The sequence below is a fragment of the Chrysemys picta genome, chromosome 10 (assembly GCF_011386835.1).
Source record: "Chrysemys picta bellii isolate R12L10 chromosome 10, ASM1138683v2, whole genome shotgun sequence".
NCBI classification, from domain to species: Eukaryota; Metazoa; Chordata; order Testudines; family Emydidae; genus Chrysemys; species Chrysemys picta.
In genome coordinates, this window is record NC_088800.1 from 16,142,815 (window position 1) to 16,158,943 (window position 16,129).

General features: G+C 44.3%; 1 protein-coding gene and 1 long non-coding RNA gene across 13 annotated transcripts in view; one reads left to right on the plus strand and one right to left on the minus strand.

Annotated features, from left to right (window-relative positions):
• ARNT2 (aryl hydrocarbon receptor nuclear translocator 2) overlaps positions 1 to 16,129 on the plus strand; it is a 200,227-nt gene that overhangs the window by 51,800 nt on the left and 132,298 nt on the right. For 4 of the 12 annotated variants that reach the window (XR_010590953.1, XR_010590956.1, XM_065559323.1 and 1 more), the window contains exon 1: positions 7,113 to 7,277. The exons of 1 other annotated variant lie outside the window; for it this stretch is intronic. Coding sequence is in view for 4 of the 11 variants with exons in the window: in XM_065559323.1 (XP_065415395.1) it covers positions 7,247 to 7,277 (31 nt within the window). In the remaining 7 variants the exon portion in view is untranslated. Of the gene's footprint in view, positions 1 to 6,980; positions 7,278 to 7,311; positions 7,760 to 16,129 lie in introns of those variants that run through there. 7 more of the 12 variants (XM_005301700.5, XR_010590958.1, XR_010590955.1 and 4 more) reach the window with 7 other exon arrangements.
• Positions 6,443 to 7,610, minus strand: LOC135973906 (uncharacterized). Its single transcript, XR_010590965.1, has 2 exons — positions 7,474 to 7,610; positions 6,443 to 6,509 (listed from the first exon to the last, which is right to left on the minus strand). It is a non-coding gene; the product is annotated as an uncharacterized LOC135973906 (long non-coding RNA).

Sequence of the window (16,129 nt, forward strand, 5' to 3'; positions counted from 1 at the left end):
TGCTGCCTGGAGCTTGAGGAGGGAGGACTGGGTGTCTGACTGACTAGAAGAGCAGCAGAACCATGGACAGGTCAGTGCAGGCTGCCTGAGCCCAGAACCTAACCAGACTGAGTGAGGGTACGGTGATGGGCCTGCTGGTCTGGCTGAAGACTGAACCCAGGGAGGGCTAACGAAAGGACACTCACTAACTGAGGGTACCCAGATGGGCCCCTGTTGGGTTGTTAAAGAAGGCAGTGTCTCCAGGAGGGAAGCCTTGATGCTACGGCCCCATGCCAGGGCCATGAGAAGGAACTAGAAACTGTATACCTGGAAGGGGGGACAGTGTGAGAGACTCGGCTGGAGGGCGGAGTCGCTAAAGACCTGCCAAACAACCATTGGCCGGTGAGGGAGCACCTACAAGAGGTGGGTGCTGCCGCTGTTTAAAACGGAATGATTGCAGGCACATATTGGCCAGAGAGGCGGGTGCCAATGCCGTTATGGTCAATTTCACTATACACACACAAACTGATGAAAAAATATTTCCATTGATGCTACCCTTTAAGGCGGGGGTGGAGGGAGGAGAAAACAAATCTAATGAGAGAATTGGGTGCCTAATTTCCTTAAACAGAACTAGGTTCCCACTAAGATATGGTTTTAGAAGTCCTGCAATCAAGATGCTCTAAAGCTGCAACTAAATATTTTTCTATCATTCCCCATAATTAAGCTGTATGAAGATAAGCCATCATCACATAATTCACTATACTAATTAGCAAAAAAAAACCCACCATTTTTGAATTTAAGTAAATTAAATCCAGTTCATCTTTACTTTCAGTGGAGTGAGACATTTACAACTTAGGAATTTCTGCAGTGCAACCTTAGCTCTATGGCAGGAAGTGACATCCACTGTATAAGGCAATATTTTTTAAAAAAAAACCTCTCAAGTAAAATCTTAATAAACCATCAGTAGACTGAAATTTCTACTGGAAGCTCTTTCTCAGGCTGGAACATTTTAATGTCTCCCTGACAAAACTATCTACAGGAAATGAGGAAACATAGTCTCCATGCCTTCTCGTCTTTATGCCAATTTGCATCTTAATGGCTGAACTGTTTCAGACTACTCACTCAGCAAAGGACTGATCCTGCAGCCTTTGATTGTGAGTAGTTCCAGTCAACAGGACTGCTCCCATGAGTAAGGGCCTGAAGCTAGTGTAGTTGTGACAACTGAATGTTGCGATTTGAAGGAGTTTAAATCACTTTTGGGGACTGGAAGGCTGGTTTAAAGACTCTTTGATAGAATTATTATTTCATGCGTTGCTAATTACTCCACTAGTAACAACAGCAGAAAGAACTGAGCCTTTAGTGATCACCTTAAAAACTCATTTAGAACTGCACGGGGGAGGATGTACACCACTAATAGGATCAGCAGTTCTTACAGGTTGTACAAGGAACAAATGTGAAAATAAAACTGTGTCAGACTATGGAACTAGAAAAAATGGTGTAGGCTACCTTTATGTGTTGGATTTTATTGCTTTTCCATCATATTCTTTTCTTGAAAAGTCAAGAATTTCTTTGTTCTACACAATAAAACTCATACTATGGGAAGAATAAAAGCAAAGACTGGCCAAGATTTTCGAAAGTGACTAATGGATTTGGATGCCTCATTTTTTGAGTGCCCAATTTGAGACACCACTCTGTGAAAACCAGGCTGCTCTAAGGCATCTCAAGGTGGGGGCCCAAAATCACTACTCACTTTTGAAATTCTTGGACAAAACTCATCCCATTGTACCTGGATATTGCACATTCCATAAGCACAACAGAATGAGTTAAAGCCTGAGTTTTGGTGTCTACTCTTAACTTCTTTGCTTTTGTGGGCTTATATGTTCACAACAGGGTCTGAATATACTCCTGCTTTATCTTGCAATAATATTAAATACATTTTTTAAAATTGCAGGGATACTTGCCAACTTTTTAAAACTAAATTTGTATTTGAGTCCTTGTGACTGTTTGTTTCAGTTTTTGGCAAAAGGTTCTTATCCATTTTTTTAAGCATGCGCTACCGAACCTCCATTTTCTTTGTTCATTTCCCTTCCGTTCTGACTGGCTTTCTGTGTTTAAGATTAAACCAAGAAATATTTGAACTGCTGTACAACCCTGGAGACAATAGGTCTGATTAAAAATAAAAATCCAGCAAAAGGGTCACATTTCAGCCTCTGACCATACAGCTGATTTTAAAACTGAAAACACAGAGGAAAATTAACAATCTGAAAAACAACCCTTCAACTGCATACAAGCTTCTTACTCTGATTACTATCAATAGGAACAAATATAATATATGCCAATCTTCTTGAATGATGAACCATGATAGTAGAAACAGTTATAAATTTGAACATTACTGAGGAAATCACAGATGTGTTTTGGATATTAGGCATGCATGCGTTGTACTCTGTAAGGTACAGAAAGCTACAATCTTGCTAGAACCTCTGAACCAATTATTTTAATGTGATTTTGCTTATTAAGAGTGCTAAGCACATTTTGGCAGTTTTACTAGATATATCCTTTGTTATGCAAATGTTTGACATAGGCTATAGGATAACAGATGTTATGGCACCTTTTAAAACTTGAAAAACAACAAAGGAAATTGCGATACATCAATATGCTGAATGATAGTTAAATGCACAAGATCAAAGAAAATAAGAGCTAAGGCTGTCTAATGTTCCTGGAACCACCTATTTATGCTTGAGAATGTGGGTAGTGTGTAAGACTGGTTCTGGCAGAGTAGTATATAATTGCTGTGAATGTTCTGTTTAGACTACGGAATGGCAGACTCAGCTTCTGAATCCCTAAAGCTATTGTGGGTTTAAATATGATCCTTAAAGTTACTTTTAAGGCAGATTTTTGAATTTTATCTATTTCCATTCAAGGCACCGTCTCCTCCACCTTAATCCACAAAATCAAAATAATGTAGCTAGCACCTGGAAGCAATGCTATTGCTTTTAGAGTACCTCTTTACAAGGTATATTGCTCCTTTTAAACTCTATGTATTGAACATTTAAAACAAACCTACTTATATCTCACTATTAAATCCTGTAAATTATTGAAACAGAAAGCTTGAACCTGGGATTAAAGAAACCTTTAGATATGTGTTAAAGAAATGAAGCCAAAAACAACTCCTGCTTCTTTACTTTGCAGTAAACTAAAACTAAATATAGATCCTCCTTCTCACCCCCCCCCCCCACACACACAGTGAAAAAGGCTAGTGGAGATGTATCTTTATGGGGTAATACCTCCAGTTAGGGAAACTTTTAAAACCATCACCCTCTTTTTGCAGAAGGATTTTGAAGTGTATATTTTAATGAGACAATAAAAATCTTCCTCATTTAAAAACAAAAACACCACCACCTTCCCCATCTCTGCCTTTCACTCTCATACAGGCCACTGAGAATCTTTCTCTCTGTTTTACACAGGCCAGCCAGCATCTCTTGCACAAGTTAGATACCATCTCTCTTTCCCCACAGCCCCAAACACCTCCTCTGCACACCTCCCCTCACTTCCCTCTTCCATACCTCTCATTTTTTCAGTCAGCACTATGGCATTTAAGAGAGCAGAACTAGAATAACACAGGAAGCAAAGGGATGCTTTCAAGAATCAGGAAAATCATGTGGCTCAGATAACATACTGAATAATACATAAAGTTATGCTAACCTTTTAAAGTTATTCAAGCACATGGGCTATGTCTTTACTAACAAAAATAGTGTTTTTTACCATGGGATAAATAACATGCAAAAGCTATCCTACTGTAAAAACACAGTGGAGACAAGGCACTCTAGTTGTACTAGGTAAACTAGGTGTGGTCAATCATGGGCATGGGAGGGTGGGGGATTAGTGCTGACCGAGTCTACCTGCCTCAAAATAAAAACTACATCTGCCTTCTCTCCACTTGAGAAGTTTAAATCTTATGGGGGCGGGGGAAAGGGGAAACTACCCCCCATTGTGTCAGTGAATACATCCCCCTTCGTCCTCAAATCTGGACACTTCCTTGAGAAATAGTAACCAATTCACAAAAAAATGGGGTTGCTCTAAACCAGGGGTCAGCAACGTTCGGCACGCAGCTCGCCAGGGTAAGCACCCTGGCGGGCCGGGCCAGTTTTATTTACCTGCTGACACAGCAGGTTCGGCCGATCGCGGCCTCCTGGCCGCGGTTCGCCTTCCCGGGCCAATGGGGGCGGCGAGAAGCGGCGCAGACAAGTGATGTGCTGGCTGCAGCTTCTCGCCGCCCCCATTGGCCCGGGACGGCGAACCGCGGCCAGTGGGGGCCGCGATTGGCCAAACCTGCCGCATCAGCAGGTAAATAAAACTGGCCCGGCCCGCCAGGGTGCTTACCCTGGCGTGCCGAACGTTGCCGACCCCTGCTCTAAACCAATGATTTACTCTTAGATCTAATATTATCACTTGCAGGGGTCAGCAACGTTAGTTTCCTGGAGATAGGTGCAAACACCCCTCTCCCAAATTGAAAAATGCTTAAGACATTATAGCAACTCCTAACACCACTGTATAAGTGTCTGGAATGGCCAAATCTAAAAGAACAAGATAGACCGCTACAGCTCTCTGCACAGAATTATCACACTATTACGCTCCGTCACTGCTTTGAAATGTGCAAAGCTAATACAGACTTTTTCCTAATATGTTAAGGGACCATAACCAGAGGTGGAGATTGAAAGGTGCTCTGTGCATTGCAAACTCGAAGAAGAGTAAGTACGCAATCAGTGAGAGAAAGGAAAGACTAAGGCACTTTATATAAGAACAGCCATACTGCTTCAGACCAATAGTCCATCTAGTTCTAGTCCATATCCTGTCTTCCGACAGTGACCAATGCCAGGCATAGGCACTGACTTCCCCTCTTTCCCGTGGGTGCTCGACCCGCCCCCTCTCGGTTTCTGGCCCCACCCCTTTCCCATCTCTTCCCACCCCTTCCCTGCCCCCATTCCAACCCCTTCCCCACAGTCCACACCCCAACTCTGCCCCCTCCCTGCCAATATTCCAACTCCTTCCCCAAATCCTCGCCTTGGCCCCGCCTCCTTCCCTGAGTGCGCTACATTCCCGCTCCTCCCCCCCCCCGGAGCATGCTAACGCTGCCAAACAGCTGTTTGGTGGCAGCCGGGCGGGAAACGCTTGGGAGATAGGCGGAGGAGCGGGGATGTGGCGCATTCAGGGGGGGAGGAGGAGGGGCGGGGGGAGCTTGGCTGCCGGTGGGTGCAGAGCACCCACTAATTTTTCCCCGTGGGTGCTCCAGCCCCGGAGCACCCACAGAGTTGGTGCCTATGATGCCAGGTGCTTCAGAAGGAATGAAAAGGCAATTATTGAGTGATCCATCCCCTGTTGTCTACTCCTAGATTCTGGAAGTCAGAGGCCAGGGCCAACCAGAGCATGGGGTTGTATCCCTGACCATCTTGGCTAATGGCCATAGATTCATAGATTCTAGGACTGGAAGGGACCTCGAGAGGTCATCGAGTCTAGTCCCCTGCCTGCATGGCAGGACCAAATACTGTCTAGACCATCCCTGATAGACATTTATCTAACCTACTCTTAAATATCTCCAGAGATGGAGATTCCATCTCTGGAGATATTGAGGGACCTATCCTCCATAAACTTTTCTAATTCCTATTTGAACGCTATTATAATTTTGGCCTTCATATCATCCCCTGGCAACGAGTTCCACAAGTGAACTATATGAAGACGTACTGCCTTTAGTTTGCTTTAAACCTGCTGCCCCTTAATTTCATTGGATGACCCTTGGTTCTTGTAAAAAGAACAGGAGTACTTGTGGCACCTTAGAGACTAACAAATTTATTAGAGCATAAGCTTTCGTGGACTACAGCCCACTTCCGCTCTAATAAATTTTTTAGTCTCTAAGGTGCCACAAGTACTCCTGTTCTTTTTGCGGATACAGACTAACACGGCTGCTACTCTGAAACCTTGGTTCTTGTGTTATGTGAAGGAGTCAATAACACTTCCTTATTCATTTTCTCCATAGCAGTCATGATTTTATAGGTCTCTATCATATGCCGTCTTAGTCGTCTCTTTTCATAGCTGAAAATTCCAAGTCTCTTTAATCCGCCTTATATGGAAGCTGTTCCATTCCCCCGATCCTTTTTGGTGCCCTTCACTATACCATTTCCAATTCTAATGCATCTTTTTTTGAGTTGGGCCAACCAGAACTGCACGCAGTATTCAAGGTGGGGGTAAGGTTGCCAATTCTGGTTGACAGTATTCCTGGAGGTTTTATCATGACATAATGCTTTAATTAAAGATTAATCTTTAATTCCTGGAGACTTCAGGACAATCCTGGAGAGTTGGCAAGGGGGGGAGAGGTACCATGGTGTTATGTAAGATTATGATATTTTCTGTCAGAGTCTCTTTTGCTTCGGATGGTTCTGCACAGTGTTAGCTTTTTTTGAGGGCCGTGCACATTGCGCAGATGTTTTCAGAGCTCTATCCACAGGCACCATAATTGATTTTTTCTGTTCCAAAATCTGAAACCGGAGGGAGAAGACAAATCATCCCAGCCTTTTCCATGCAGGGAGAGAAGGAAAGACAGACTGAGGCTGCACAGCGACTTGCTGCTTTGTCAGGGGTGGGCACCCATGGCCCGGGGAAGCAGCCCCAAGCCGGCCAGCTGATTCCCGCCCGCTAGGGTGACCAGATGCCCCGATTTTATAGGGACAGTCCTGATTTGGGGGGATCTTTTTCTTATATAGGCTCCTATTACCCCCACCCTCATCTTCATTTTTCTCATCTGCTGCCTGGTCACCCTACCGCCTGGGCCAGAGGCTAGCGGCCCAGCCTGGTGTCTCTTCCCCCCTGGGCCACAGCTGTGGAGCCGGGCGTGCTGGAGCCTCGCTGCACTGGAACGAGCCGGGCTCGGGGGGCCAGGCAGAGGGCAGCGGCTTCCCCGTCCCAACGCACATGTGCGGGCGCCCGGCACATGCTCGCTAGAGCCGCCCGGGGCGTTGGAGCATGAGCAGAAGCGAAGCGGGCGCATCAGACATCTTGGGCCGCTTTGCGCAGGGAGCCCGAGCGCCAAGGCAACAAGGAGCCGCCACCGCCCCCCTTCCTTCCCCCTCCAGGGCGCTGCGCTGCGCCCTGCGCGCCCGGCCCTTTGTGTGGCTGGCAGCCTCGGGGCTCGCTCCTCCTCCCCCGCCGGCCCGGGCTGCGCAGAGCATCGCCCCCCACTCCCCCCGCATTTATCTTAATTCGCCTCCGAGACAAGATGGCAACGCCGGCGGCTGTAAATCCTCCCGGTGAGTAGCGGCGGCGGCTGCCGCTCCCTGCCCTGTGGGACATCGGCGCCACCCCCTGCGGCCCCTCCGCCAGCGCCTCCTCGCGGGGCAGGGTGGCCGGGGCCGGGATGAATGAGGGACCCGGGGGAAGGAGGCGAGCCTGGCCGCTGTCCCCGACCCCGACCGCTACAGAGGCGCGGTGCCCCCCTTGCCTTACTAGGGAGAGGTGGGCGGGTTGTTCGCCTGGAGGGCAGCGGCCGAGCAGGGGTAGGGAAGAGATCGGCGTATTGTCATCTGGGGAGGAGTAACCACTAACCAGCCACCGGCAGGGGCGAATCCCAGGTCCCGAAGTTCAGCATCTCTCCCACGCCCCCTTCTCGCCTGGGATCCAACAGCTCAGGGCCAGTTTTCTGTGTGATCCCGTGTGGGCATCTTGGACCCCATTCCCCGCTGGGTGTATCTCCAGTCACTTAATTGGAATAACACCAGGGACACATTTGGCTGTGAGTTTCCAGAGTTCTGTATGCTTCCAAGGCCACTCACCTGGATGGAGAAAGATCATTTCTCTCTCTAGAATTGTAAAGGAGCTCGCTGTTGGTGGATAACAATGGTGGAAAGTTCGGGGATGTAACAGAGCCTGTTTCAGGCACAGAGCTATTTTCACCCCTTTAATTTTGATCCTAAAATAATATGGAGCCAGAGTGTTTCCTAGACCAGTGGTTCTCAACCGGTGGACCCCGGGAGGTCCCCAGACCTCCATTTGAAATGGGGTCCTTGCCTCCATTTGAAATGTTTTAGGGGTTCAAAAATAAAGGTTCCTATACAACACTGTGTACCTCTAACGAAAATATTGTCAGTTTCCAGTAGCCCATGTACCTAGAGCTAACTCAGAATGTTTACAGTGACTTTCTTGGGTAAATGGTGACAATTAAAATTCTGCATAAACATGAACAATCAAATTGGGGGGGAAAAGAGAAAATATGGGGTTATAAGCAGAAAATACGTTTGAGTAATACAAAACGAGTGAATTTCATATGTGATGCAATGTAAGAGCAATACTGTGTGTTGTTGAATAGCCCTTCCTTAGCCATGCTATAGCTAAGGATATCAAAGAATTTCTACTGTTAACACTAATATATATGGGGGGGGAGGTGGTATAACTGAGCTCTAAAACATTTGCTTTGAGTCAAAATATTGAAGACATACATTTTGGCAATGTGTGTGGTGGGTGGTTTTTGTGTGAGGGTGTATTTTTTTCTTTTTCTTTTTTCTTTTTTTTCCTGTGCAAGTGTAGCAATACATTTCTTAACCATTTTTATCAATAGAAGTAACTCAGAAACATCTCCTGTGTTGGATTTTTGTGGCGCTCATTATTAGGAGCATTACTGTTGATCAGGGAAAGCCGCTGGCGGGCCTGGACGGTTTGTTTACCTGCAGCGTGTGCAGGTTCGGCCGATCGCAGCTCCCACTGGCCGCGGTTCACCGTCCCAGGCCAATGGGGGCTGCGGCAAACATGCGGGCCGAGGGATGTGCTGGCCGCCCTTCCCACAGCCCCCATTGGCCTGGGACGGCAAACCACGGCCAGTGGGAGCTGCGATCGGCCGAACCTGCAGACGCTGCAGGTAAACAAACCGTCCAGGCCCGCCAGCGGCTTTCCCTGGTGGGCTGCTGCCAAAGGTTGCCAATCCCTGCTGTAGATGCAGTCAAATGAAAATTCTATGAAATATAAATATATTCTGTCACCATTAGATACAATGCCTGCTATTGTTTAAATGAATGCATCATGTAGTAAAGCAATCTTGAGCAAATTGTCCATGTGCATATTATAAAAGTGCGCTTTGCTTAATTAAAAAAATCTTTAACTAAATTGTAATGGGGCAGTTGAAATTCTGTTGGGCTCCAAGCAAATGAGTGGTAGGCTTACAAAAATATACAATGGTTGTGATTCTAGTTTTTGATAGTTTAATAATATATGGCCAAATTCTTGCATCTTCAATGTGGTCTAGTTAAGCGCTCGTTGGAAGCAATAAGAGTTCTGCTTGATTAAGGATGGCAGAATTTGGCCCATATTCTTGGGACTGAATGCTGTTCTTCTTACTCATGTGTGTATTTACACTGAAGTCAGTGGAATTATGTGAGCAATGAATTTGGCACAGTGAGTGTTTGGCTTCATGTGTTAGTAGAGTAGGCTCAGGCCCTTACCCTTAAGATAAATTTTTAATTTCAAAATTCCAAATATTCAGTGAAAATCAATATTTGATGACAGGTCATTAAGTGAATATTATTTAGTTCCCAACCTACAATATCATATGTGTTAAAGGTGAAATTCACTTCACCCACACAGAGTCAGAGTAAATGAGCTTTAGCGCATGTGGAATGAAGTAGAATGAGCAATTGAAATCCACCTTCCCCAATTTAGGGTCAAGGATGCAAGATTGCATCCTGCCTCCTAGCCACTGTATCAGGCTACATAGTATAATAGGGGACACAGCTTCTCAGTGCTACTTGTACCATTTGCCGGGGCTAATGCATATTTGGCCCCTCCCTCTTCAATACTGTCCATGCTGACCTATCTGTGACTGTCACAAAGATTCCTGTGGCATCTAGATGTGGAGTCAGGCCTGAGAGGGTGCCCTGTCTTAACATACATACCCTATGTAGCCACAACGAAGGCCGTAATAGGTGTAGAGATCCTTGTGTTGTACCTCCATGCTGTGACTGATGATTATTTATAGGAATTTTAAATATACTTTGTTCATTTTGGGACACATTCTGGATTTAATGATTAGGAATGAGACAGGCAGGAGGCAAACATAATGAGGGTGTACAGTGCTTAGTTCCCAGGAAGGTTTACAAATACCTATCACACTTAATTTGCCTAAGCAGAGGCTGCCAGCCATCCTGAAGTGTGAGGAATGGTGTGCTGGTTTTGTGATATGAACCAATATGCCCCACTGATGGTACTGAGATGACAGACCTCTTTTCACTCATGAGCTAAGCACAGACCTCCTGAGCTGAAAGGCAAATTTACCAACCACCAGTTGTAAACTACACCCCTGAATTCTCAGTGTGTGAAAGTTATTGTTGTGACTAGTAAGTCTTTTTTGAGGCACAAAGATAGAGAGCACCATGTTTGAACTACCAAGGTTTCCATTGTAGTCTTAACATTATACAAGCCACAGAGAATAAACATGTGTTTAGATATACTGCCAAGCAGTGCAGACAAACTGAAATGAAAGCCATTGCAAATTTGGCAGTGTGTTGTGGTAGCCTTAGTAGTAGGATTTTATGGCTGTATTTGTTTGGAGACAGATCCTTAGGTGGTGTAAATTGGTGGTAGCTCCATTGACTTCAGTGATAGCTGTGCCAGTATATACCAGTTGATGACCTGGCCCATTGTGTTACAGAAGGACAATAGAGCCATTAACTTAAGAAGAACAGGAGTACTTGTGGCACCTTAGAGACTAACAAATTTATTAGAGCATAAGCTTTCGTGGACTACAGCCCACTTCTTCGGATGCATCCGAAGAAGTGGGCTGTAGTCCACGAAAGCTTATGCTCTAATAAATTTGTTAGTCTCTAAGGTGCCACAAGTACTCCTGTTCTTCTTTTTGCGGATACAGACTAACACGGCTGCTATTCTGAAACCTGTCATTAACTTAAGAGCCTTTAATAATTATTTCTAATTTGAATAGCTTTTTATTCTCATAAAAGCTGATAATTTAGGCAGGACATTACACCACACGTATTACATGGTAGCTGTAGATTGGTCAAATTCTAGGTTAATGGAAGAAAATTACCATGATATGGGGAATATAACATCAGAAAAGGAAACACTTGGTGTTCTGTAATAGTAGATGCATCTGCTTTTTAAATGTGATCTTCCCATGAACCTACATTGGGATCTAATAGCACAGAACCTTGTGTCCACACAGAGTGTAATCTTCTTCCATAGATGTTATCTGGGAAAGGAAATACAGCCTGCTGCTATATTTGCTTTTCTGTGGCCTACTCTTTTTTTTTGTAGTGGGGAACCCCCTTAAGGAAGGTGCTGGTGTCACGCTGTCTGGAGTGGCTCACAACTGTGAATGCCAATCTCAAGTCAGACTGTCAGAAAATAGGACAGACATCCAAACTGGTGGTATAGTCAGTAATTAGATTTCACCAAGCCAGTAACAAATGTGTCCTCCTGGATCGCTATATTAGTCTTACCATGGAGTCACAAACAGTCCCCTTAGGCTACCTTCCCTGACAAACTGGACTTTGTGATACTGGTGGCTATACCAAATATCACATTGCATTAGGTTACTCCCAGCCCCAAAGGGTCAGTCACTTGCTCCAGCTCAATGGATACTCTCAGTCTCACACCAAAGACAATGCAGGCAGCCAGTTTCTCTAATTAACTAATGGTTTATTAGCTAATGAGTTATGGAGAGGTTAAAGCAAGTAAAATATATTAAGTATTGTAAGTCCAAAATAATAGCAGAGATGTGGTAATCTGCTAGTTTTCCATAAATCTCTCAGGGTTACCCAAAATAACTTTGGAAATCTCTGTCTTGCATCTGGAACGCTTCCCTGTGAGTATCCAAACAACAGGATGCAGGATCATTCCCTGAATCCATATTTTTAGTTTTTCCACACAGAAAGCAAGCTGTCAGTGCTTTTACCCATGTGTGGGTTTCCTTTGTTGACGGTGAGTGAGGAATGCATCTTGAATCTTTGACGTTCAATTATTACACCAATGACCACTTGCTTTGAAGCTAGCCCTTTCTTCCTCTCCCAAGTCTTCATCTGCATTTAATGGGTTATTTAGTTACAAGGATATACATCATGCAAATGCCTGTCATTAAGAGGAACAGATCAGTGAGAACAATACAAGTAACATTCCATTAGTTTTCATGAAGTTTACACATCTTAATACTAACATACACGTTTGAGCTACGGTTAATTAAGTACATGGATATACATAATGTAGCGTGACAGCATTCAACAGGTTATAGATAAGTGAAGACAATATGAGTCACGTTTCCTTTGAACTAAATTAGTACGCTTAACATTTCTTTGATATTCACACACAAGTGAGTTTGCCTATTGCTCTAACCTGAGCTGGCCTGTCAGCATCACAGCTGGGATTAGTAGCGGCCAAGAAACCTTGATTATAGTTCGAATGGGACTATACTGTCCATGGACACAGGTCTCTGCATGGATTCCCTAGGCTCTGTGGGTATGTCTACAATGCAATTAAAAACCCATAGCTGGACCATGCCAGCTGACTTGGGCTGGGGCTGCTTAATTTCAGTGTAGATGTCCGGGCTCGGGCTAGAGCTCAGACTCTAGGACCCTGCGAGTTACACTGCAGTTAAGCAGCCCTGCAGCTGGAGCCCCATGAGCCCAAGTCAGCTGACACAGGCCAGCTGTGGCTGTCTAATTGCAGTGTAGACATACCCTGTGAAGCTTGGGAGCCAGACCTGCAGTTCTTTCTGCTATCTGTATTTCTGTGTGTAATTATACACCCCACTAACAGAACAATGTGGGGGAAACTCCATTAGGGAATCCTCTGTTTTTTTCCTCCCTCCTGCATGGGAGAGGGCAAACTGCCCCTAGCTTATAGGTATTTTGTTGGCTTGTCATGATCTGGATGACTAACCGAAGTATCTAAAGCTGTGAACCAGGCTGCAGGTGTGTGGGAAGCTCATCTGCATTGTCACGAAGAATCAAAGATAATTTACTTCCTCCTAAAATATGATTGACATATTAAACAAAGACAAGCCAAATGGGACCTAAGAACGAAAAATTGTGGCAGTGAAGCAGGGTTTTCATAAAATGGTGCTTGCTGTGCCGTTTGCACTTAGTGCTGCATCTGTTGGGTGTTTTTTTTGTTTTTTTTTTAATGTATATGTTTTTGGTATCCTGGCTTGTCCACATTGTTTCTTTCAAATAAAATTTTGCTCATTAACCAAGTTAAATTCCTGTTCTTCTGATGTTTGCTGTTAGTCAAGATACTGTGAAAATGTAAATTATCTAATGAAATAAATGTTTGCTTTTTCTGGAGATGGAGTTGAGGCCTGGATCGCTCAGGAGATTTCATTTCCAGTTCCAGTCTGGCTCAGTTTGGTAGAGACTTAAAGTTGTAACCTGTTTGTCAGCCTATGTGAAATGTGTTGAGTAAGCCAATTCCTAGTGGCTTGAAATCAATACCTTTTGAGGATCTGACCCTAAATGTCCACGGTACAAAACCACCACGAAGGCTAGCACCACAGTATTACCAGTTATAAATATTCAAAACTTCATGAGTCAGGTTCCCCCCCTATCACGAGATAGACTTAAAATCATAAAATTAAAAATAAATACATAATAATGTGAGGTTTTTATTTGCCTTCTGGTTTTTGATCCTTTAGGGTGCACTTGAGTTGTGTTTTGAATTTTTCTGCAGCCATGAGGGCTAGAACCTTAAATATGATTTATTTTTTTAAAAAAGTTCAGTTTCTCATGTAATCCCTTGTTTCCAGGAGCTGGGGCTCCAAGTAAAACATCAAATACCATGAGACTCGTGATTAAAATTGTGTGAGTTGGCAACACTAAGGGCTTGTGTAGACAGAAGGTTCGTGCATGGCAAGCTGGGGTGTAAATCTACCTTGCACTAGCCTGCAATGAACTAAGAGTATGTCTACACAGCAATGTAAGCGTAGGGTTAATGGGACTCGAGTCAGATGACCCGCGTTGGGGAAACTTGGACTTGAGCATCTACATTGCATTTTAACCCAAGTTAAGAATTTTCTGACCTGTGCTTGAACCTAGGTCTCTGGTGTCCTCACTGCACTGCACAGATCTGAGTCAAAGTAAACGCATCTCAAAGTGCCTAAAGCACCCCCTCTCTCATGTCAACACTCTAGCCCTAGGAATGTGGTGCACTGTGGGAAAACTCTACTGCCCACCTTGTTTCCTAACTGTGGCGGTGCTCTTGATGGGACCTGGGTGCCATAAGGAGCATGTGAGTACATAAACCAATTAATTAGCTCCTTTGGTGGCTCTCTCCTTAGAATGACTGTAGTTTGAGAGGGCTTTATACTGAATTATCATCTAATCGGAGAATTGGGGTCTCCACATCTGGGCTGAGTCACGGTGGCAGGAAAATGTCCACGTGTGCCTGTTCTGAGGATAATTAGGACATCAGGATCCAGGGCTGTCAAACTATTAAAACGAAACTTTGCAATTCTTAATATTTAAAACAGGATGTTCAATGAAGGTGTTTTGGTTTGGTTGGGTTTTTATTTATTTTTTGTCTGTTTGTTTTGAAGTTTGACAAAAAAATGAAGGTATCAGAGGAAACACACACGCCTAGCTGCTGCTGCTGGCTGTGGAGCAGGGAAGTGCATCCCCAGGGCTTGGGGTGCAGTGTGCTTCAGCACTTCCCAGGGATCCCTTATCCCTGCCCCCGCTGCACCCTGGGAGACAGGGACAAGGGATCCCCAGGAGGCCATGGGGAAGTTTTAAGGCTGGCTCCCACTCATCGCCCTGACAGTGCACACAGCCTGGGGGTCCTTGCACACGCAGCCCCTGGAGGATGTGGGGGTGGGAGAGAGCAGAGTGGGGACCAAGAGCCTGCACTTCAAGGAGGGGGAGTAGCCAGGGTGCCGGGGGTCATCCCTCCCCCTGACTGTGCTGTCCATGTAGATTTTCAGCACTAAAACTTTGTGTGTACTTGGGTGCTGAAAATGGGGTAGATCAAAGCACACTTGGGAGCTTTTAGTGCAGGGCAGCCCGGTCCACTTCAGTTAGTGCATGGCAGGCTAGTACTGAGTAGATGGACATCCCAGAGCTGCATGCTCTTTGTCTAGACAAGCCCTCCAGCTCTGTTGTTGGAATTCTCAGCAGAGAGGCCAAGGACTGAAACTGTGGTGAATAAAGTATTATGTCACCCACGGACGTGGTTTCACCTGTTCTGTGTTGAAAGTGAGGAAGACTGGACTTGTGATGAAAGCACTGGACTGGGTTTCAGGAGATCTGGGTTCTGTTCCTGTCAATAGCTTATTGTGTGTGACATTTGGCTGTTTACACTCCGATTCCTACTCTATAAAATGGAGATAAATTAATACTTCCCTATATCATTATTAGTCCTCCTAATTATCCATTAGATTTTGAGGTACTGCTGTTGCCTGTTCTGTAGATGTACAGAGGCTGTTTTTTTTTTTTTTTTTTTAAAGCTGTCAATCTGGCATCTTTTATGAGCATTAATTTTGCCTTTAAAAAGTCTTGAATTTTTTTTTAACCTACTCCAGTATATTAGGCTTCAGAAATCTTTGAGACTATATAATTGGATATATTTGAATTTAAGTCCTGGAACTTCTCTACTTCATTGCTACAGTAGTAACACCTTTGCTCTGACTGTAGTGTAGACTAGTCAGTAAACTCCAAAAGCAATTTAACAACATCCTTGGGGATAAACTGAGTGTTATAATGATGGAGACCTGTAATAGGCTTTAGAAGTATGTGGGATGCAAAGAATTGTGTCCAAGATAATGTTAAAACAGAGATCCTTATAACTGAGCATGCATTAGCTAATATCAGGCTTAGTTAAACTGAAGATCTTTTTCTCCTGTGATGTTCATAGCTTTCCTACTACTGAATTGGTCCTTAATTCAGTCATAGTACAATGTCTTATTTCAGTGCCTCTTGACTCAATTCTGTGATGCAGTTTAATTTTAAAACTATCTGCAAAGCAATAACTTGTATTAAAAGCATATATTTTCCTGATATTTCTAAATTAAAATCAGAGATGAATTTCAGAATATAATTTTGATCTTGGAATGTTTGAATATGCAAATTAAAAATAGTATGGTTAGTTTCAAATGATGCTTCAAGCTTTAATGTTT